At 41.5% G+C, this 22506-nt stretch overlaps 1 protein-coding gene across 6 annotated transcripts in view; it reads right to left on the reverse strand.

The window, feature by feature from the left end:
* The window catches only part of SNTG1 (syntrophin gamma 1), a 452524-nt gene that overhangs the window by 115021 nt on the left and 314997 nt on the right, over nucleotides 1–22506 (reverse strand). For all 6 annotated transcript variants that reach the window (XM_047783939.1, XM_047783941.1, XM_047783938.1 and 3 more), the window contains 4 exons: nucleotides 14019–14075; nucleotides 6859–6916; nucleotides 6002–6045; nucleotides 5868–5909 (listed from right to left, as the gene is read on the reverse strand). In XM_047783939.1, the coding sequence (XP_047639895.1) occupies nucleotides 5868–5909; nucleotides 6002–6045; nucleotides 6859–6916; nucleotides 14019–14075 (201 nt within the window). The remainder of the gene's footprint in view (nucleotides 1–5867; nucleotides 5910–6001; nucleotides 6046–6858; nucleotides 6917–14018; nucleotides 14076–22506) is intronic.

Below are 22506 nucleotides of genomic sequence, written 5' to 3' on the forward strand. Positions count from 1 at the left end.
ATCAATAAAAATGGAAAAAAGGGAAATGGAATCCGAGTGCCTATTTATAGGCTGACTCTACTGACCACGACACAGCTAACCGCTCGGCTTGTGAGCTGGATATTCTTCAGCTCCATTCGTCTGTTCGAAGCGAAATGTCACAGAATCCTTTTGTCCTGTCCCTCTTCCCTCCCACTGGAGGCTGTTCCATCACACGTGAGACCCCACAGGGGAAGGCAGCTACTTTGGTGTGTATCCATTGAAAATGCTTATAGCGGGGGATTATTTTTATGTATATATATATATATTTTTTTTTTTTAAAGAAGTTAATTCTGGAGGGTAGTTTTATGCTCAGAGCAAAATTGAGGGGAAAGCACAGACTTCACACAGACACACTGTCCCTGCAGAGGCACAGCCGCCCCCATTACCAACAGGTCCCGGCTGGGCCGCGTGGAACCCTTGTTTCAGCTGAGCCTACGTGGACACATCACCATGACCCGGAGTGCGTGGCGTGGCATCCGTTAAGGCACACACACACACTCACGCACATGTGCATGCACTTCTAAGGCCGTCAGCCCCGCTGGCCTCAGAGCAGCGGGATGACACTGATCTCAGGAGAGGAAGGCTGTACACTGCTCCCAAGCCCTCGCTTCCAATTTCACTCTGACACTGGATTCGTCCCTCCTGATGTGTTGTCACTTGCAGCAAACCGCCTCCTTCAAGTCCGCACCTCTGGCGGCAAAGGAGATTGAATGTGACTTCAAGGAAAGGTTTTAAACAGGCTGCTTTTCAGACAAAACAACGAAGCCAACAGGAGCCATGACACGGATGCCTGTTAGGGTGATGACACCTGCCGACACCGAATCCCTTTTTTAGATTAGCCTGGAAAAAAGACCATTCCCATTCCTCATTTTGTTCCAGAGAAGAGTTTGAGATGCAGCCGTAATGGTAAGGCCCTCCTGGATGGGGTTAGGGCCTCTGGGACTCCATGTGCACCTGAGCCTGTGGGAGGCTGTGGAAGTGGGTGGGGGAGGACACCCTCTACCCTCCCTGTGCTCAAGGACCAGGCGTCCACATCACCTGCCTACAGGCTACAGCTGGGACAGGCGCTGCCAGTTTTCAGGCCAGGAGACGTGCCTTCTTAGCAAAGAGTCTACAGTTTCCAGGCCTGGTGCTGTTGGTGGGCTAGAACTACTAATTTTTTTTTTTTCTTTTTTTGAGGGCTGCACCCTCTGCATATGGAGGTTCCCAGGCTAGGGGTCAAATCAGAGCTGCAGCTGCTGGCCTGCACCACAGCCACAGCAATACTAGGTCTGAGCCGCATCTGTGACCTACACCAGAGCTCACAACAGCGCCAGATCCTTAACCCACTGAGCGAGGTCAGGGATCCAATCCGCAACCTCTACTGGAACTCCTAGAACTACTAAATTTTTAATATTTCTGAATTCCTAAAATTTCAGCCTAAAATAGCATCGTTCAGCTATGTGGTACTTTTTGGATTTGGGTAAAAATGTTACAAATAAGAATGAAGGTTGACTGAATGAAAAATTTCAGCTCTGATCATCAGGATATAGGAATGACAATATAACAATGAATTTCAATATGGAAAAGAACTATTTACTTTAGTGAGACAAGGATGTAGAACAGTTGATCAATTTTTATTGTAATATTCAAAGTGATGACTACAAATTCCATCACTCTCAAATACCGCATTAAAATAAGATTCTACATAATAAAAGTTGGTGAAAAGTCACATTCTCTGAGTTGAATTTGAGCTCAATAAGCAGAATACATTGATGGCTAGTTCACATGCTACACTTATGCTGTTTTGGCATTTGTTTTAATTCCAGGATGATTTCTTCAATGATACAAGTTATAGCTTACTGCATTTTTTTGTTGTGTGCCAATTGACTAGTTTATGTTTTATTAGGAAGGTTAAATTAAAAATTTTAATTGACAAAAAGTTTACTTTTAAAAAGGCCTCAGCAGAGTTCCTGCTGTGGCTCAGTGGTAACAAACTTGACTAGGGTCCATGAGGATGCGGGTTCAATCCCTGGCCTTGCTCAGTGGGTTAAGGATCTGGCATTGTCTTGAGCTGTGGCGTAGGTCACAGACGCAGCTCAGATCCTAGGATCGTGGCTGTAGTGTAGACAGAAGACGTGGCTCAGATCCCACATTGCTATGGCTGTGGAGTAGGCTGGCAGCTGCAACTCTGATTCGACCCTTAGCCTGGGAACGTCCATATGCTGCACATGCAGCCTTAAAAAGCAAAAATAAATAAATAAATAATAAAAAGAAAGAAAAGAAAAGAAAAAGGCATCAGGAACAGAGGGGTTCCAAACTAAGTTTCATCTAATTCTTAATAAAGAAATTATTCCGGGACAAAATTATTGAAGGTGATTTTCTTCATGTTATGAACTCTGAATAAAAATTAATAAGAAAGGCTGACATAAATTGTATGAAGGAAAAAAACCCAAGAGACCATTATTAATATGAATATAGATGTAATCATTCTAAATACACTATTAGCATATAGAATTCAACAAGTAACAAATGAAATTGTTCCATGACCAAGTAAGGTTTTATTTCAAAAAAGCAAAACTGGATACATAACAGATATTATTATTAAAAGTAATTAACTTCATCAAGTTAAATATAGATATATTACCTACCTATTTATATACAGATCTATTGATACCTAGGTGAGATAGATAGATAGGTGATAGATAGATAGATAGATAGATGGATTTTTTTCCCTTTCCATCAGAGATTTTGAAAGGACACCTCATCAATTGAGCTGCAGTTCCTAAGAAAAACTCTAAGAAAAACAGGAATAGAAGAAAATGTGACGATATTTCTTCCATGTGCCTGGCTGTTCCCTGAACCTCGTGTGGTCTCTCCCTAAATGTGTGTGTTTAGCAGCCTCGCCTCTTCCTGCTCTTTGCTCCAAAAGCATTCCACTGAGTTCCCTAGTCCTCAACCTTTGAAAAACTTTGGTCTCCACGCACCCCTGTCCTTGGTGACCCACTTCACCTGCCATTTTTCAAGCCTATTACGAGCTTCCTACCACCCCATGCTGTGCCGGCCTACTGGGCCTAATGTGCTACTGCTGGTCAGTTGGTCTCTACCCCGTGGAAACGTGCTTGACAAAGCACACAGGCTGGGTCTGGTTCACGGGTGTGTTCAAAGGGCCCCAAATGGCCCCTGGCTCATAAAAAGTCTTCATCAAATATTTTTGAATGATTAAACTTAGTAAAGTCAATTTTAAAAAGCAATCAAAACCATCCTAAATATTAGAGCAATGAAACCATGTCAATTAAAATCAGGTACAGGATAAATATGCCAACTATCTCCGTTAGTTTTCAAAATCATTGATGACCTCTAGCAAATAAAGTAAGAAAATGAAATGAATAACTATTAAGAAAATAAAATGATTCCTTTTTATGAAAAAATACAATTGTAGACTTAAAATATACTTCACAAAAATGCTAATTGGAATTTAAAAGACAATGTGTTTAAGGTAACTTCATGTGAGATTACTGCGGAATTCCCTTTCTTGTCCAGGTAAGTCCTTTCTTAAATGATAAGTTAACTCGTATTTCAGTCTCAGCGAAGTGTAAGTGTGTCAGTTTCCTTAGATAATTAGCAGTGAAGACAAAAGCATCTAATCTCTGTTGGAAAGTCAAAGATTGGAACCAAGTAAGAATATTAGTACCTACCTTTCAAAGCTGATAATCAGGTTAAACCTCTCAAAAAAATAAAAGTTTATTGTGAAGGACCACAGGCAGTTTGCAAAACAATCCTAAATCCCTTTTCTTTTGAACAGAAACAACACTATTGAGAAGAGGTGTGATAAATGATTACATTTAGAATGGATAAGCAATGGGGTCCTACTTACAGCACAGGGAACTACATCTAGTCTCCTGAGCTAGAACATGACAGAAAACAATATAAAAAAAGAATGTGTATATGTTATGACTGAGTCACTTTGCTCTAAAGCAGAAATTGGCACGTTCTAAATCAACAATATTTTAATTTTTTAAAAAAGAAAGAAGTGGCTGGATTAGTGCATTCTAATCTATCAGGCCCTGATCTGTTTAAACCCCAGCACAGTTCCCGGAAGCTGGCTGCCTGCCTCTGAAGGGCAAACTGCACACAGGCCCCCATGGAACAGCCTGCAGCCTTGGAAGAAAATGCACATAGTTTTGCCCCGTGGGCCATGAGTTTAAAGTCACTTTGAACTTTTGAAAAAAGACTAAAGTTAAAATATCTTTGCTTACATGGCTATATTTGAAATTTGCATGTATTCAGGAACAGACTGGCCTGGGCTGTGCTGGTTCTTATTTGTACAGAAAATCTGTTCTCAGATCCTGCTTTTCTCTGTACCTGCCTGGGGTGAGGCTGAGGCGGGAATATTATGTTTTGCCCTGTGTTTGCTTTCCTGTGGCAGCGGGGGCCCAGGCAGGCTTTTTGAGACACCTGGTAGTTAGAGACACATGACTGTCCCACAGCGTGACCGCAGTGGGGAGCTCCCTCCAACAGAGCCGGCTTTCCAGACACTTGAAGCTGCCTCTCGGAGGTGGGGAACATGTAAATATATCAGAAGGGTTTTCTCCAAAGAGCTGTCAGTGGAGGAGCCAGGTATTCACAACCCAATGAACTAGAGCCGTAAGAAGCGAAAGGCTTACAGTGTTTTCGCTTTGCTTGGCCCTTGAGTACAAGCCTTTACTCCTAATTCCTCTTCTCTCCTCTCCCAGGTGAGCTGATGGAAACCCAGCAAAGTCCTTGGCACGTTATTCCATCAACCATGGAAAACATTTCCCACAAGCCCAGCACCACCCTATCCTTCCTGCGTCACCTTCACGTTCCCTTCAGCCCAACGCAAGCTCTCGACCCCCGGCTCTTCCCAGAGTGGAGATGAGAGGCCACCGACAGTAAACACAAACTCCTGGGTCACCTGTACTGAGTGAATTCGAATATCTGAGGCCCGGGCTTCAGATCTGCACCTTCACCCACATCCACGAAACTACCCCCCCTGCCAGTGAACACTAGTGACATTTCTGTGTAGCCAGCTAGTGCTCAGCCCAGGAGCCCCGAGACCACATGTTCTTAGTGCTCTCTCTATCCCTCTGTCTCTGTCTTTCTGTCTCTCTCTCACACACACACAAACATGCATAAACACGCGTGCACATGCAGGCACATAGCCATAACACACATACATACAAACACATATATACACACAGACACAACACACGCATACACATACAGATACACAATACTCATACATAATACACAACACACACATACAAACACACAGACACACAACATACAGACACAAGTACACACAGACACATAGACACGTATACATAGGTACACACATAGACACACAGACACATGCACAGACACATATACACAGGCACACACAAACACAGACATACACACACAGACACACAGACATAGACACACACAAACACACAGACACACACAGACCCTTTACATGCTCTTCCCATTGTCCCTGCTACTTTATGAGATTTTACAAACATAAATGTTACTGTTTATAAACTTTTAAACATTTGCAAAGACTTAGATGTATATTTCACCTAAAGATAAACTTAGTAGGGACTATTAGAAACTGGAAAACATAACAAATGACCCTCCTTAAGTATTTCATTGAATTACATTTTGTTCTGAGTGATACTCACTGATCTAACATGAAAAAAGAAAAAAAAAAAAACCACCAAGGAGGAGATTCTTTGCAAATCCGATAGCACCCTGGACCAGTGTCCTGTATTCCTGACAGATAAAATGAACTGTTTTCAGCAGTGCTCTCAAGCCTGATTTGCACACGGGGAAAATTATGATATTAGGAAAATGGAAAGAAAACTCACCACTTCTTCATGTCTGCATTTTCTCACATTAATCCCATTGATCTGCAATGGAAAGGGAGGCATAGTTTCACGTGGTGTACTGTGAATTGCTTTAATGTTTGGTTGCACACAGAAAATGATGCTAAAATGCATACCTGTAGAATGGCATCCCCAATAAAAAGCAGTCCTGACAGCTCCGCTGTGGAGGGAGAAGGAGAACTGATTACACATCCATCTATTTTCTTTATTTGGATGAAAGAGTTTTTAATTAAATATAGTCAAAACTGATGAAAGGGGGAAAAATGAAGTGTTTTATATAGGTAGCACCTTAAAAAATCCACAAATAATGGAAATGCAAAAATAGTCATGTGATTCAGCTCAAATGCTGAAACACATGCTGAAATATTTCTATTTAATTCTATCATTTCAGATTTTAACTGTTGCCAAAACCCAGCCATGCTTCTGAATGGGTGATTCAATGTTCTCATGTTCTTATAGTTTAAGCATCTATGGAAATGTTTAGAGCTAGATGGTCAGCCCTTCAGGGAAGGAATCAGCTCCAAGTTTCTTTTTAAACATGGAGTCATCTGGTGATTTCAGTCATCGAAACTGCTGATTTTCATCTACAGTGTTTTTCCCGGATGAAGTTGCATGTGAAGGCCTGAGTTAAACAGCACATGAGAACTGAAAAAATACGTCTATCTGGGATTGCCTATATCTCATGTGCCTTGTCATCACTAGATCTGTGCAAATACGGTCTGTTTAAGAAGCCCTTGAGAAGTCATGTGGCCCCAGCTCACACTGCACCTGCTCTCTCTCATTCCTGCCTCCTGTGCGGAAAGCCCTCCCCCACTGATGAGGGCTGTAGACCCAGCAGTCAGAACTGGCCACCTGCCGCCTGGTCACCAGGGAGCCGAGCTGGTCAATACCATCGAACTTGTTTCTTTCCCCTTATTCCTCCGTGACATCAACTTTCAAAGGAAGGGCCACGGCGCAACTCTTAACACTTTACCTCGTTGCTCCTTGGAGATTTTTGAAATGACAACTGGAATGTTATGTTCTGCTCCCCCCTGAAAAAAAGAAAATCATATATTGTGCTTTTTCATCTCAAAAATTAAAAACACAGCTTTTAGTTAGGACATGATGCAGGCTACGAGCAGTATGGACACCAAAAAGAATCTAAATATACCTACAGAATTTCTCTACCAAGTAGACAGTGCTCCGGAAACACTAATCTATTAGAATTTCACTGCGACGTCCAATAAGAAATAACAGTGGACTCTGAAAATTTTACATTTTCAAATGCAGATTGGTGATGCCTAAGGAGGCACTTCCTTCAGTGTGTAGTGGTGCTGCCCATTGTAGAAATTCTTACTGAGGGCTCCAAACAGTAGGTAACTTTGCGTTTCCATTATCCAGCTAAGCTGGTCTTTGCTGGTGACCAAGGCTTTTGGAGGCTAAATGACTAGAGACATTTTCCTGCACAAATTGGTACCCATAATCTGTTTGTGTGCCTGATGGGGAAGGCATCGCCTGCATTCTCTTAATTAGCAGTAGGTTCTTCTCTGTGTGAAGACACACTCAACAGTTAGCGGAATAAAAGAAAGCTGGCAAGCCTACTGCACCAGTGCTTTGTCTAATCGACCAAAAAAGGTAGAAAAAATAAAGAAAAATAAGCAAGCTAAACTTCTCTTGAAGGAAATAAAATACATCCCAGAAGTAACTGCATAACATCATGGCTTTATATTACAGAGTCGAGAAGGTTGAAAGACCGAGCTGGAAAATCAAATAAGTACATTAAAGAATAAGATTTCAAGCAGAAAAGAAGTACAGCCCTTTTAGCATGGGGTCGTTGAAAAGATAATCTACATTCTGCTGGGGCTTCTGTAGCTTCAAAATAGGTAAACTTTCTAAGCCTTTTTTTTTCAAGGACAAAAATTATTTTAAACAGACATTTTTCCCCATGAATGTCCATTTTTAGCACTGAGTTGTCAATTTACTTAAATATGAAATAGGCAATAGCTGTTGAGAGAAGTGGTTGTTTTCAAGTTTCTCTTGGCAACTAGTCCTTTCTACTTCTGGGATCTAAGAAGAGCCGTGACACATAAAACACTGGAAACTGTTTTCCCCAGCGTGAAATTCAAACCCACTGCTCAGCCCTGTTCTCGCCCCCACCCACCTTCCACCCTCAGCTGCCCTCAGAATGTCTCCAGCAGAGGCTTTGCTGGCTCCTGATTCTGCTGTCGCCTCTGGGTCTGAATCCATAAGAAGCCCCCATCATGTCAGACACGATCTTTCGTGCAACCAGGGGACGGGGGTTGCAACTGAGGGTGCATTAATGGCTCAGGAAACCCCTGTAGAATCCAAGCCTCCTGCTGTCACCTGTTAGGAGTCCACATTCCCGCTGCACTCTGTTCAACCTTCTCCGTTACACTTCTCTGCATCCGACAGTATCCACGTTCTACTTTTATTATTTGTTTTCCCTCTCTCTCCCTTGTCCCTAACCAGAAAGCACGTGCCTGAGGACACTGCGCTTTGGGGGGTTTTGTTTGTTTGTTTGTTTGTTTGTTTTTTGCTAATTTGTTTTTTACATTGATGTAAGCTCTATGTGTGGAATAAGGATTCTTTTTTCAGCTCTGAAATATCTGTTGAATGAGTGAGTGACTAAATAACGTCTAAAGCCTTCCCAGACCTCAACTTGTTCATTCTTTAAAATATTTTGCATGATTTTAAGTAGAAACAAAGAGGGTATACACTGAAATCAAATACCCATGGTGGTGGGTAGTTTCTAGAGACAGAAACTGGGCAAAAAATATGAGAACACATCTCCATTTCTTAGAAGAAAATGATGGTTAATTAAAATAACTCATCCATTGATGATGCCTTAGGTGACAGAAAAAGAGAAAACAAACCCGTGCTGAATTGGGGGGCAGAGAACACCGTTTCTGTCATCCTAGTCTGGTGGCTGTCATCGGAGCATTCCCTTCAGCTGGTTTTGCTCCTCAGTGTTCTCTCTGTGCACCACGGAGACCAAAGATTTTCTTAGTGCTCAGTGTTTTAAGGAAGTTTCCACGGTAAGCCATGCAAAGCCCTTCCAGGGTTGGTCTGGAGAGAAGGCTGTGGACACCTCCATTTTCTGTGTCAGCTCTGTCCCTTCTTCCCCCGGCACCGGAGACAGATCACCACGTTTAATAATAAGAGGGAAGCAAGCTCTGCTTTGTCAGCTTTTTTCTTTAATGTATAAAATTTCTTCTGAAATTTGAATGGTTTTGAATCCAAATGGGTTTTTAAATTTTTTTTTAAATCAGACATTTGGAGCTCTGAGAGAATTTTTAAGCTGATTTAAGAAAATCACTGTATTAATCAATTAGAGAGAAAAATTGAAGACAACACTCAGGAGAGAAAATTGGAACTTAAAATCACAGTGCCTCATTTATTGAATAAAGTGTGAGGACAGTCCGGCTCTATTAAAGATAATTAGATTTAGTTCTAAACCTAAACGGGAAAATTCAAAGTTTTCCAGACAGGAATCAAATAACGTGACTCATCCTGTTGAAAACAGATGATAGGCCTCCTGTACACGTGGGACCAAAGTCAGTCCTCACGGCACCTGCCACGTGGCCTCGGCCCCCATGCTACTTCATCCTGGACGCCTGTCGGTCCGAGCACTAAGGGACGTCCCCACATACTGTCCCTTCCCCCCAGAAGGCTTCTTTCCTTACCATTAATGTGGGATAAACTCCTGCCCGTACTCAGGCTTTCAGCCCGAGCCCCCCGCCAGCCTCCCCTACTCGGGGTGCTTACCGCACCTGCCCGGGACCGTGGCTGAGATGGATGTTTCTCCACATGACCCTTGGACCAATGTCACCTTTCCCTGTAGCACCTTTCCCTGCCCTGAGGTCTGGGCAGGTTTCCTTCCCCACCTTCTCCCCAATTCTCCTGAGGCCCTCCAGGGAGAACGGCTTGTGGCCACGGTTTAGAGAATGAGCAGCTTGTTTGAGCTCTGTAGTTCCAGAGTGAATCAAGAGTAGCAAATGTGAGGCAGCAGCATTCTAGTGTGCATCCTGAAAAATACTAACATGTACCCCATCCAGTTTTGAGATGGCCTTCTGACAAAGTATAATTAATTTTATAGCTGGTTTTATAGGAACCAGGATATAAAGTCCCATCTAAAGCCTTTGGAGCATGACTCTATACAGTGATTTTGCCAGTATAACTGTGAAATTTTTCCTCTAAATCAAAGCCAGAATGTTTTTCATAACACTGGGAATCTTGCCAAATAAATCATTTCAATTCAGTATTTTCATTGCAATCAATCGATCCATCAGAGTCTCAGCTCTGGGAAGAAAAAGACGTGGACACCAACGTGACACATCCACAGAGAGCGAGGGAACTGCTGGCCAGCAGATAACAACAGCAGAGCAATTCAGGTTCTGCGCCTGGGTGACAGGTGTCAGGGAGGCAAATAAAGACTGGCCTCCAAGAGAACAGGGACACATGCCCTGTGCATCTGAGTGCCATGTTTCCCTGCTCTCGGACCATCGATGCCCTCTCCTACACAATCTACCACTGCCTTCACACAGAAGTCCAACACAGGGGATGCCGCAGAGACCAAAGGGCACTTCCGGTTTCCTGGAGCAGATGGGGACCAGGGGTAGTGGGGTGAAGGCTGAGGATGTGGGTTTTTTCCTTTGGGTGATGGGAATCTTCTAAAACTGACTGTACGGGTGGTTGCACACATCTGTGGACACAATAACAACTACTGAATTGTACACTTCATCTGGATTCACTGCAGGCTATGGGAATTGTGTCTCCATGAGCTATTTAACTTAGAAAATCATCCTTCAACCGATAATTAATCAGTGTTTTTAACAGGATTCCTGGAACTAATGCATACCCTTCTAACTAAGCTTCATGACCTGTCTGTGCCCTCCTGTTTTTGTGGCAGGACCGTATGTATTGGGGTCGACTCTGGTGGAAAGAGAAGAATCAGGCCCTCGTGAGAAAGGGCAGAATGAGATGTGTGCAAATGTGCGTGAGCCTATGCAACGCTGGGTACGGAAAGGCCTCTGCCCTCCAATCACCGATCAATTGAAATAGAGACATTTATGACAACTACTACAGATGTGTGTGCTGATTCAGCAAATTCTAAACAATCAATATGCAGCTCTTGATATGAAGAACTTGCTTGATGCTGGTCATTTCAATCCATTTCTTTTGGTTTTAAATAAGCTAGAATGTGAATAACTTAGAGAGGAAACATTTGTGTTCCAAAAGCAGAGTTTAAAGATAATTTTGTGCAGGTTTTACAGTAACAGAGCATATTTATTAGGAGTAAGGACTGTGTCATCGGCTTTAACGCAGGGTGAGGCCCAGCTCTGCCTGTTAGGACAAATGAGTAAATTACTTCACCTCTTAAGGCTTAATCTCATTGCCTGTAGAAGCATAATGATAGTTATTTGCTTTCTGGTCACTAAAGACCAAAGAAAACAGAATGTGCTTTTATAAGAAATAGTATCAGAAGGTCCAGACAAGGGGGCCAGACAACGCATGGGAACAGATGGACGAGAACCAGAGGCCACGTCCAAGACCAAGGTGAGCCGGGCATCCTGCAGGAAAACAAGGATGGACACCAGGTGGCTGCAGGACTCTGAGGGCCGCTGGAGAGCACCTTCAGTCTGAGACCCACAGAAACAGGTGGTTATAACCGGAAAGTTTAGTGATTATTTTGCCCAGTTTTCGGAGGATGATTTTTCTGAAATCTAAAATTGTAAATAGAGGAGCTTGACATTTCACTGAGGGGCAAACAAAAGCAGAAACCAACACAAGGGACAGAACACCCGAGCTTGTGACTTCCGAGGGATGTTTTCATCAAGGAAGAAGACTGGGTAATGGTAACAGGCAGTGAGAACAGCAAAGATTTGTCAGAAAACACCCCAGTTCCAGCGGATGTGGCAGTGGCTCTGTGAAGCAACAGCAGAGTGAAGGTGGCCGCCCAGGGTGGCACGAGCACTGTGCACAAACCCCACGGGTGGCTCAGGCGAGGCTCTGGACGGAAGGCAGGTGCCTTCCTTCTGTTCCGAGGTCATGGTGGGGCTGGGGGAGGAAGAGCTCCTAGAGACGCAGGGGCTGGTATTCTTAGTGCCCCCAATCCACCTCTTTGCACCAGGTTTGCTAAATCAATGGATAATAGATTACCCGTCAACATCAAGATACTAATTGGGCATTTAGGCCAGACTTCTATCCTAAACTGTTCCTCATACGTATATTAATTCTCAGGTCTAAAGAAAATAGTGCAAATAGATAAACAGTAGTTTATCCAACTTACATATAACAGGGTCAAGGGAAAAAGGATTTGTATAATAATGTTGATATTTAAAATAAATAAATGCATGGATGATAAATAAATAATCACATTTTTTAAATACACTGACAGAATGAAAGAGTTTAAAAAATAGAAAAGCAAAGATCAGAGACAATTATTGAGGAAAACAAAATGGAAAACTGAAAGGAGAGTCCTCAGAATGCATGGATAATGTTCTAAATAAAAAGTCAGTGTTTTTATTTCTGGTTAGTTTGTGTGTCATAAGAACTATAAAATATTTTCTTTTTTGTCAAACCTCCTACTATATGGCACCAATCACAATTCAAATATTACTTCTGTGGCCAGTATTTCAAATGGAATATACACACTTAATTGATTTGGAAAATAACTCTATGACATGTCTAAGAGTTTGTTTGGATTGAAATAATAAAAATATTAAAGTGAAATGATTTATTTGGCAAAATTCGTAACATTTTAAAAACTGTCTTGGTTAAAAATGTGGTATTTTGTAAAAATAAATACCACTGTAGTATTGAGTTTGACTATAAATGGAAATAGAACACAAAGAAAAGAATATCTTCGGCCTGCAGAGAATTAATACAGCTCTGCTATGGGCCACAGAGTCAGTGCTTACGGCAAATGACACTGACTTCATGAGTGTATTTTATTCACACTAAGCTCTGGTCTCTCTGGATGGACATTTACTATCTTCAGTGGTACCTTTAAATCCTTCATGCCATCTCAACATGGAAAAACAAAACAAGAAAGCCTGTTTTTTGATTTCTTCCCACAGCATCATTTCCACACCCCACAATTTGACCTCCGTATCTCTTTGGCCTCAGTTGATGATAAACTGAAGTAAAAACTGCATCTTAAAGCTAACATCTTATATAGTAATAGTCTCATCGCTTGATCAAGACTGTGCTTTTCCACATGCATCAGTTTTCTGAGTCATTTTCTCAACGTCGCCAGAGCAGACAGTCATCCAACACAGAGCTCCACTTTCCAAGCATATGTCCTCTGAGCTGTGCTAAAATTGCATGAAATGTACAGCCAATGTGTATGCTTTTCACCCTACGAATTAGGCAAAATGCCTGCCTAAGGCTCATGGTAAAGTTGATTCTATGGATCTCTGAAGAGATGTAGATTTCTAAAGGGTACTTAAAAATCACTGAGCTAATTTTTTTCAAAGTTTACATAGTTTTCCATCCTTTTAAAATGTATATTTTGTTTCAATGATGCTAAATTCTGGATATGGTACCTCTTCAGTGGTCAGTGATGTACAGAAAGAATAGCTCTTTAAAACTGAACAGTAACTGGAAAAGAACAGATAAGGCCAATTTTTTAAATAATTCAGATGCTAAAAGTTTAAGTCTATCCTATATATTTGGCACTGGAGCACAAGATTTTACTTATTTTTTAAATAAAAAAAGAAAACTGTACAAAAGAAAACAATGAATAGATATAACTCATACTTAATTGACTATCAGGCCGTAAAGCCTGTTCTGGCTCCTTTCCCCAAGAGGTCAACACTTCCGCTCTGTCTGGCTGAGATATGTGCCAACTACAAGACCATGTTTGTTATGTGAACGAAACTAGATGAAGAAAACTAATGAGTTATACTCAATTCCAGGTAAGAAAAGTTTCCCAAATACTTTTCTAAAATCTCTGAATCAAAAGGTGGCCAAGATTGTGAGAGCCTGTCTAGCCTACATCTCAAGCCAAATGTTGAAGAGTTTGTTATAGCCATTCTTGTCTAATTATCACCCAGGAAAAGAAGGAAAGTGCTCAGAGATGCAGGCATGCCAGCACAGCCTCTGTAAATGCAGACAGGAGAGGTGGGCTACCTTTATGCTTAATCCGAATCCTCCTACAGCTTGTCTCCTAATGGTCACCGTTCTTTCCTGAAAGACAGATTTTCAAAGTGGTTAGTGTTTTCTGATACTATATTTACACATCGTTTTCCTCTTCTGCGTTTTGTTTCCACTCTTTAAAAAGGCATTTTGTGACACAGCACAGAGGCTCCAAACCTTGCAATAAACAGAGTATTCTGGAATTTTTAAATCAAAAGCTAACAATTTATTGGTCAAGATAAAAGAGACTGTGGTTTATTAAACTGCTAAACTCTCAAAATTTAAATTCTTTCAATGATTTTTTTGCACACAGTTTGAAATCTTAACTTTAGAATCTCTTCTTATTCTCACATTATGTATTCTCGTTGTCTAAGAAATGACGAGATTTTGGTTACAGAAAAATAATTAAACATCCATGGTCAATATTTTCTTTGCCAACCAAAGTCTTATCTCCATCACTAGCAGTCATATTGTTTGTGGAGGCTTGGAAACTGGGCTGGGGAGGCTGCCATGGTTCAGCCCCTAACAGCTCCATGTGTCTGTCAGGGGCAGAAACGCTAAAGAAACCAGGTTCACAGTGGTTGCTTGTTTGAAAGAAGAGTGAATTTTATAATTAATAGATACTGGTAATGGAATTACCAATTTTCTTTTTGTTGTTTTGTTTTTTTTGGGGCCACACACATGTAGTATATGGAGGTTCCCAGGCTAGGGGTTGAATTGGAGCTGCAGCTGCCAGCCTATACCACAGCCACAGCAATACCAGATCCGAACCGCGTCTTCGACCTACACCACAGCTCACAGCAATGCCGGATCCTTAACCCATTGAGCGAGGCCAGGGATAGAACCCGCATCCTCATAGATACTAGTCAGATTTGTTTCCACTGAGCCACAACAAGAACTCCAGCAAATGCATTTTAAATAGCAAACAGCATCACTGAGCATTTCTGGACTATCTTGAACAGCAATCGTTAGCCACCAGGGCAGTTTGTTGAGCAAACTCTACCGAGCAGTGGTGTGTGTGCTGAAGGACCAGCAAGCACACAGGGTTATCAAAGGCCTATGCGGTGCCGTTATTCATGCATGACAAGACTGCCTTCCAGTCTTTGGTGGAAAAAAATTAGAACGTGTTCCAAATCTCACATAAAATCGCTGATGTAGACAGGAGTTTGGAGAGACTCGAGAGTCAGCAGAACCTGCTGGAAAATCTCAGAAGCAGCACTTATTCTGATGTTTTTAAACACGCGGGCACACACCTGCTCTCGAAGCCCAGTAGCACCTCTAGGTGTGCTGCTTCGTTAGCTGACTCGTGAGAAAGCAGGAGAGATGGGCAAGACACATAGTGTTTTAAGCCAAAATTTTACATCGGTGCCTGCGGGTGGCAGGAGGTGTGGGCAGGCAAAGGGCTGCTCTCAGAGGGTCTGGGCACGACTGTGCAGCGGCATCCTGCAGCCCCTCCCCAACTCCTCACATGGGCACCCCTCCCGCCCAAATCACGGGAACAAGAGGTGATGGTAATGAATTGTCTCAGCCGCTCACCTCATCAATCAGAGTATCTGGAAGCTGATCAGGAGCTGTATCTAGTGAACACAGCTCAAGTTTCATAAAGATGTTGCCTAGTAACAAGGCACCATCCTTTGGGAAACCAAGGCATAACCAGTTATTTTGTTTTTTTAAACACAAAATCGAAACAGGTGCCCCCATAATTCATACACGGGAAAAGCCTTTCTTCTGTCTTCCTATTTCTTACAAAATGAAAGGATGGAGCTTAGTTTGGGGCTGTATAAAGTTGTGCCATGCTCCTAAATTATCGACATTCATGTAATGAAATAGACTTAAGTATTTAACTTGCTTTATAGAAAAGCACCATTGTTACCCTTGCCCGCTCGAGCATTACGTTTGACAGACTCTCTGTGTCTCCTGCAAACCGGACGGGAACCAGCACAGAGACTTTACCAAACAAAACACGCTGCTCTTATACACCCAGGAAAATAGACCTTTTTGGGGTACGTTGTAAAAAGAGGAGGAAGGCATGAGAACAAGGCAGAAACCAGAAAGACGACCAAATGGAGCACGGTTCTGATCTGTGTGACGGAAACTAAGAAGACACGCAGGGAACGAGAGGCGGACTCCATGAGCTCTTTCTGACAATTCAGGAAGGGTAAATAAACTTCAGGAAGGAGTGATAATCAGATGGCAGTTTCTAATTACCAAAAATCTACTGTGTGCAGTTGTGGGTCTCCTAGCACTCACAGATGTTTACTCAAATACACTGAGACCTTGACAGGTTTTCTCCACTACAGTTGCCTGAGTCTATGTCTTGTTCATGGTTCTATCCTAAAATTCAGCATCGAGCCTTAATGAAAGTGAGATAATCATTTACTTAATGAATAAGGAGTCTATTTTGCAAACATTTTCACTTCGCACACGTAATCAATCACAACAGCCCACTGGCGTAGGCAATATTGTCTCAATTTCGATGAGAAAACTAAAATGCAAATAAGTTAAAGTCACTGGACCAAGATCCAAGCCTGTTTGAAATTAAAGTTTCTCTCATTCCCACTATCTTTTCTAGCACACAAGGCTGAGACGAGATGGAAATTTAGGTGAAAGAAACAAAGATACTGAAAATGCAGGGTGCCAAGTAGCAGAGAGGGAAGGAATTGTAAGAGACAATTTTCTCCCCACAAGCTAGTGAGCAGGCAAGCAGGACCCACACAACAGCCATTCAACTTTGCACTTGACATCATAGCCTGCGCAGCACAGCAACAATATGAAATCAAAGTGTACGGGTGAGAGGAGAGGAAAGAAAACTGTCTCATTCTTTGGGTAGAAAATCCCCCCAAATCAACAAATATCTCATGGAGCTAGTAGGTAAGTATAGCAAGGTCATAGGAGACAAGATTAATATACAAAAGTCAGCTACATTGCCGTATATCCGCCATGATGATTGCAAGGTGAAACTAAAATCACAATACCATTTACAACAGCCCACTAAAAAGGGAATACTTTGATATAAATATAACAAGATAAGTAAAGTTTTCTATGTAAAAAAAAAAACTACAAAGCTCAGGAAAGAAATCAAAGATGATCAAGATAAACAGAGAGAGATACTCATTTTCATGGATTAGGGGACCCAATATTTTCAAGATATCGATTCCTCCAGACTTGATCTATGGAATCAATACAATCCTAAAAAAGATACCAGAAAGCTGTCCATGCATATCAACAAGCTGTTCTCAGGTCTTAGGGAGATGAGCCATAACATCCAACACAGAGCTGAAGCAGACAGCCCCAAATGTAAAGTGACAGGAATCAAAACAGCGCAGCTTTTATTTTAACGGTTTAAAGTGTAGCTGATTTACAATGTTGTGCCAATTTCTGCTGTACAGCAAAGTGACCCAGTCTCACACACACAGACACACATACATATACATTCTTTTTCTATCTTTCATCATACTCTGTCACAAGAGACTGGATATAGTTCCCTGTGCTGTACAGCAGGACCTCATTGCTCATTGATTTTTTTTTTATATGTATTAGATTAACAGTTTTTTTTTCCCCCACTGTACAGCAAGGGAATCAAGTTATCCTTACATGTATACATTACAATTACATTTTTTCCCCACCCTTTGTTCTGTTGCAACATGAGTATCTAGATGAAGTTCTAAATGCTACTCAGCAGGATCTCCTTGTAAATCTATTCTAAATTGTGTCTGATAATCCCAAGCTCCCCATCCCTCCCACCCCCTCCCCCTCCCATCAGGCAGCCACAAGTCTTTTCTCCAAGTCCATGATTTTCTTTTCTGAGGAGATGTTCATTTGTGCTGGATATTAGATTCCAGTTATAAGTGATATCATATGGTATTTGTCTTTGTCTTTCTGGCTCATTTGCTCATTGATTTTAAATGTAAGAGTTTGCATTTATGAACACCAAACTCCCCATCCATCCCACGCATCCCCCCTCCCCTTTGGCAGCCACAAGTCTGTTCTCCATGTGAGTCTGTTTCTGTTCTATAGACAGGTTCATCTGTGCCATATTTTAGATTTCACATATAAGTGATATCATGTGGTATTTGTCTTTCTCTTTTTGACTTACTTCACTTAGTATGATAATCTCTAGTTCCTGCAAATAACAATATCTCATTCTTTTTAACTTCTGAGTAATATTCCATTTGATGCACCACATCTTCTCTATCCACTCCTCTGTTGACGGACATTTTGGTTACTTCCATGTCCTGGCTAACGTGAATAATGCTGCAGTGAACATAGGGGTGCATGTATCTTTTTTTTTTTTTTTGTCTTTTTAGGGCTGCACCCACTGCATATGGAGGATCCCAGGCTAGGGGGTGAATCAGAGCTGTAGCCACTGGCCTACAACACAGCCACAGAAATGTGGGATCTGAGCACATCTGCAACCTACACCACAGCTCACAGCAATGCCAGATCCTCAACCCACTGAGTAAGGCCAGGGATCAAACCTGAGTCCTCAGGGATGCTAGTCAGATTTGTTTCCACTGAGCCATGACGGAAACTCCATGCATGTGTTTTTTTGAGTTGTAGTTTTGTCCAGATATATTCCAGGAGTGGGATTGCCGGATCACATGGTAATTCTATATTTAGTTTTCTGAGGAACCTCAACACTGTTCTCCATAGTGGCTGCACCAGTTTATATTCCCACCAACAGTGTAGGGGGCTTCGCTCTTCTCCACACCCCCTCCAGCATTTGTTATTTGTAGACTTACTAATGACAGCCATGCTGACCACGCTGCTTTTTTGAAGACTAAACATACAGATCAACAGGATGGAACAACAAGCCCAGAAATAGAACCAAAAAATAAATAGACTGGTTTTTGACAAAGGGACAAAGGCAATTCAATGGGAAAAGGACAGTCTTTTCCATAACCAAAAAAGAAAAGGAGCAAAGAACGAAATCAAGAGGACATGGATGCCATCCTTTCACAAAAACAACCTACAAGGAATCATATACCTAAACATACTCACAATGTTATATAAAATTTCTAGAAGAAAACACAGAAGACCTCTACAATTCTGGGTTTGGTGATGAGCTTTCAGAAAGAATATCAAAAGCCATGGTTCATAAGAAGAAAACATTCTGGCCTCACTCACAGCATGAGGAAGTTCCCGGGCCAGGGACTGAACCTGCAACACAGCAGTGACAATGTTGGACCCTTAAACGGCCGAGGCACCAGGGAACATCAAAAGAAAAATATTTGATATTAGGAAATATTAAAATTAAAAACTTCTGCTTTGAGGAAGATACTGTTAAGAAAATGAAAAGTCACTGATTGAAAGAAAGCATTTGTGAAACACATATCCAATAAAGATGTGTTTCCAAAATAAGCAGGAAACTCAACATTCAGCAAGAAAGTAAACAATTTTTAAAATGCCAAGAGATTTGAGCAAACACTTCATCAAAAGTATATAATCAGCAAGAAAGCATATGGAGAGGTGCTCAACGTCATTGGTTATTAGGGGATTGCAGGTTAAAAATGAAGTAATATTATTTAATATAATATTATTTATATAACACAAAATATATAATATAAATATAACACAACTTATCTAATATTATGTAATACATTGGCTAAAATCCAAAATGTTGACGATACCAAATGCTAAGGAGGATTCTTACTGGCAAGAATTCCCAGCCCTTGCTGGTGGGAATTCAGGAGAGTTGTATGGTTCCTACAAAACTAACACGGTCTGAACCTATGATGCAGGAATTGCACTCCTAGGTATTTACTCAGCTAATCTTACATTCATGTTTATATAAAAGCCACATACAGATGTTTATAGAGCTTTATTCATATCTGCCTAAAACTGAAGTGCCGAAAATGCTGTACATTCACAGAAAGAACAATAAATAAAAGAACAAACACATAAATGAGTAGAAATGAGCTATGCAGTTTCAAAAGGACATGGAGAAAACTTATCGGTAAAGGAGGCGTACTCTGATGCCATGAATGACACGATCCGAAGGGTACAGCTAAAGAGACAGTGAGGTGACCACTGGTCACAGGGGCTGGGGAGCAGGAAGAAGCTCAGGGGGTTTACAGGGTGATGATGCCATCTTCATGATGACATCTTCACGATGCAACAAGAACAGGTACATGACATTATGCCTTTGCAAAACCCATAGAAATTTAGAGAAAAAGCAGTCTACCCTAATATATCTAAATCTGAAAAAGTCATTTAGGAAGCTCGGGGTCCAAAGAGGGAATGCTTTCTGTGACAAACAACCCAACTGCTCTACGCGTGTGTGCTGGCATCTCGCTGAAGAGGCATCTCGCTGAAGAGGCAGGCACTGTTGAGTGATCTTGGAGAGGATTGGCATCTGTAAGCCTCTGGCCAAAGGCTGAGGCCAGAGGAACCACTGGGGGACTGAGTTCCCTGGGATAAGCTGTCTGCCATGGGGGTGTCGAACACGGCATTCACGTGGTGTAGGAGCAGTTCTGATACTGCGATCCATGTGGATGAAGTTGACAGCAATCTGCACAGTGGGTGGGAGGAAGCCGTTTCTCCCTGTTGGGGTGGAATTTACAGATAAGCAAGGGGAAAAGGCTAGGACCGTCCATGGATAACAGAGGACAGCGGGGAGTCTCAGAACAAACTTCTGTTTCGCTTAATTTGGATAGAGATGGTTACATGTAGACACATGTACAACAGATATGTGAATATGCAAACATTACTGTCTGTCTTACTACAAACAGGTTAATTCATATGCCTTAACACCTGCCATTTAAGGTGCACCATTTAGGGGCTTTTAGTTTAGTTACAGAGTCTTGTATTCATAACTGATTGATTCATCGCCACAATTAATTTTAGAACACTTTTATTTTCCAAAATGTAACTCCACAGCCACACTCCCTACCCCTATCCTAACCTTAGGCATCACTAATCCATTCTACCACCATAGATTTGCCTATTATGGACATTTCCCATAAATGAAATTATACAGTATGTGTCTTTGTGGCTGCCTTCTAGCTATGGTGTTTTTAAGGTTCTTCCATGTAGAATGTATCAGTACTTCATTTTTTAAGTTGTCAGGTAACATTCCACTGCATGAGTATACCACATTGTATGTATTCCTTCCTCCACTAATGTAAATTTTGGGGTGTTTATGTGATTTGGCTATTATTGAATCATGCTGCTGCAAACAGCTGTGGGCAAGTTTTTGTGTGGACATCTGTGTTTATTTTTGCCGGGCAGTTCTGAAGCACCTGACCACCAGCAATGTCTGAGGAGTCCAGCTTCTCCACATCTTCAGGACTTCTGACCTTATCTGTCTTTTTTATTATAAACATCCTCATGGAGATGAAGTGTATCTCATTGTGGTTTGACACACACATCTCCTCGATGGCTAATTATTGGCCATTTAGACAACTGCTTTGGAAAAACATCTATTCAAATCCTTTGTTCATTTTTTATTGCTGATTTTAGTAATGAGTTGTAAGTTTCTGCCTATAAAGTTCCTATTAGTCATTTTTTAGACTATATATGTTGGCAACAAATTTTCTTAATTTCCTTTGTTCTGATAATGTCTTCATTTCCACGTGACTCTTCAAAGCTATTTGTGTCTTAGGGAAGTCTAGGTACATAGCCCTTTCTCTTGAGCAGCTGAACACAACTAACTGTGCTGCTTCCTTCTGGTTTCCATTGTTTCTGGGGAAAAATATCATTTGAATTGTTTTTCCCCATTGCTAAAGCCTTATTTTTTTTCTTGTTGCTTTGTCTTCAGTTTTCAGGATTTGACTGTGATGTATCTTGACATGGGTTTCTTGGGTTTAGCCTTTTGAGATCTGTCCCACTTCTTTAATGTGTAGGTTTATGTCTTTTGCAACATTTTGGGAGTTTTCAGTCGTTATTTCTTCAAGCACTGTTTCTGTTCTGGCCTCTTTCTCTTTTCTTGGGACTCTGTTGAAATAAATGTTGGATCTTTTATTATACATGTCTCATGGGTCCCTTATTTTTTTCAGGCCAGTCTCTCTCTTTCGTTCAGAAAGTGGAATTTTTATTGTTTTGTCTTCAAGTTAATTGGTTCTTTCCTCTGTTCTCTCCATTCTGTGGGTAAGCCCATCCACCGAGTTTTTATTTCAGTCTAATTTTCAGTTCTACAACTTCCATTTGCTTTTTTGCTGAGACTTTCATTTTTCTCATTTGTTTCAATTCTGTTTGTAACAAACATGAAACCATTTCATGGCAGCTACCTTCTGATTCTTGTTAGATAATTGTAACATCTGTGACATTTCAAGGTTGGCATCTCTTGATTATCTTTTCTTATTCCAGGCGAGAATTTCCTTGTTGCTGCTGGTCTCATTGCAGGTGGCAGCTCCAGCTGCTCCGGGCGCACCCTGCCCAGAGCCAGGCTGTGAGGCATAGAACTGCCTTGTTCATGCTCCCTAAGAGGGCTCCATTGTGGTCTCACTCCCATGTGCTGACTTTCCCTCCCCTGTGTTTCTCT

This window comes from Phacochoerus africanus, chromosome 6, assembly GCF_016906955.1.
Source record: "Phacochoerus africanus isolate WHEZ1 chromosome 6, ROS_Pafr_v1, whole genome shotgun sequence".
Classification (NCBI taxonomy): domain Eukaryota; kingdom Metazoa; phylum Chordata; class Mammalia; order Artiodactyla; family Suidae; genus Phacochoerus; species Phacochoerus africanus.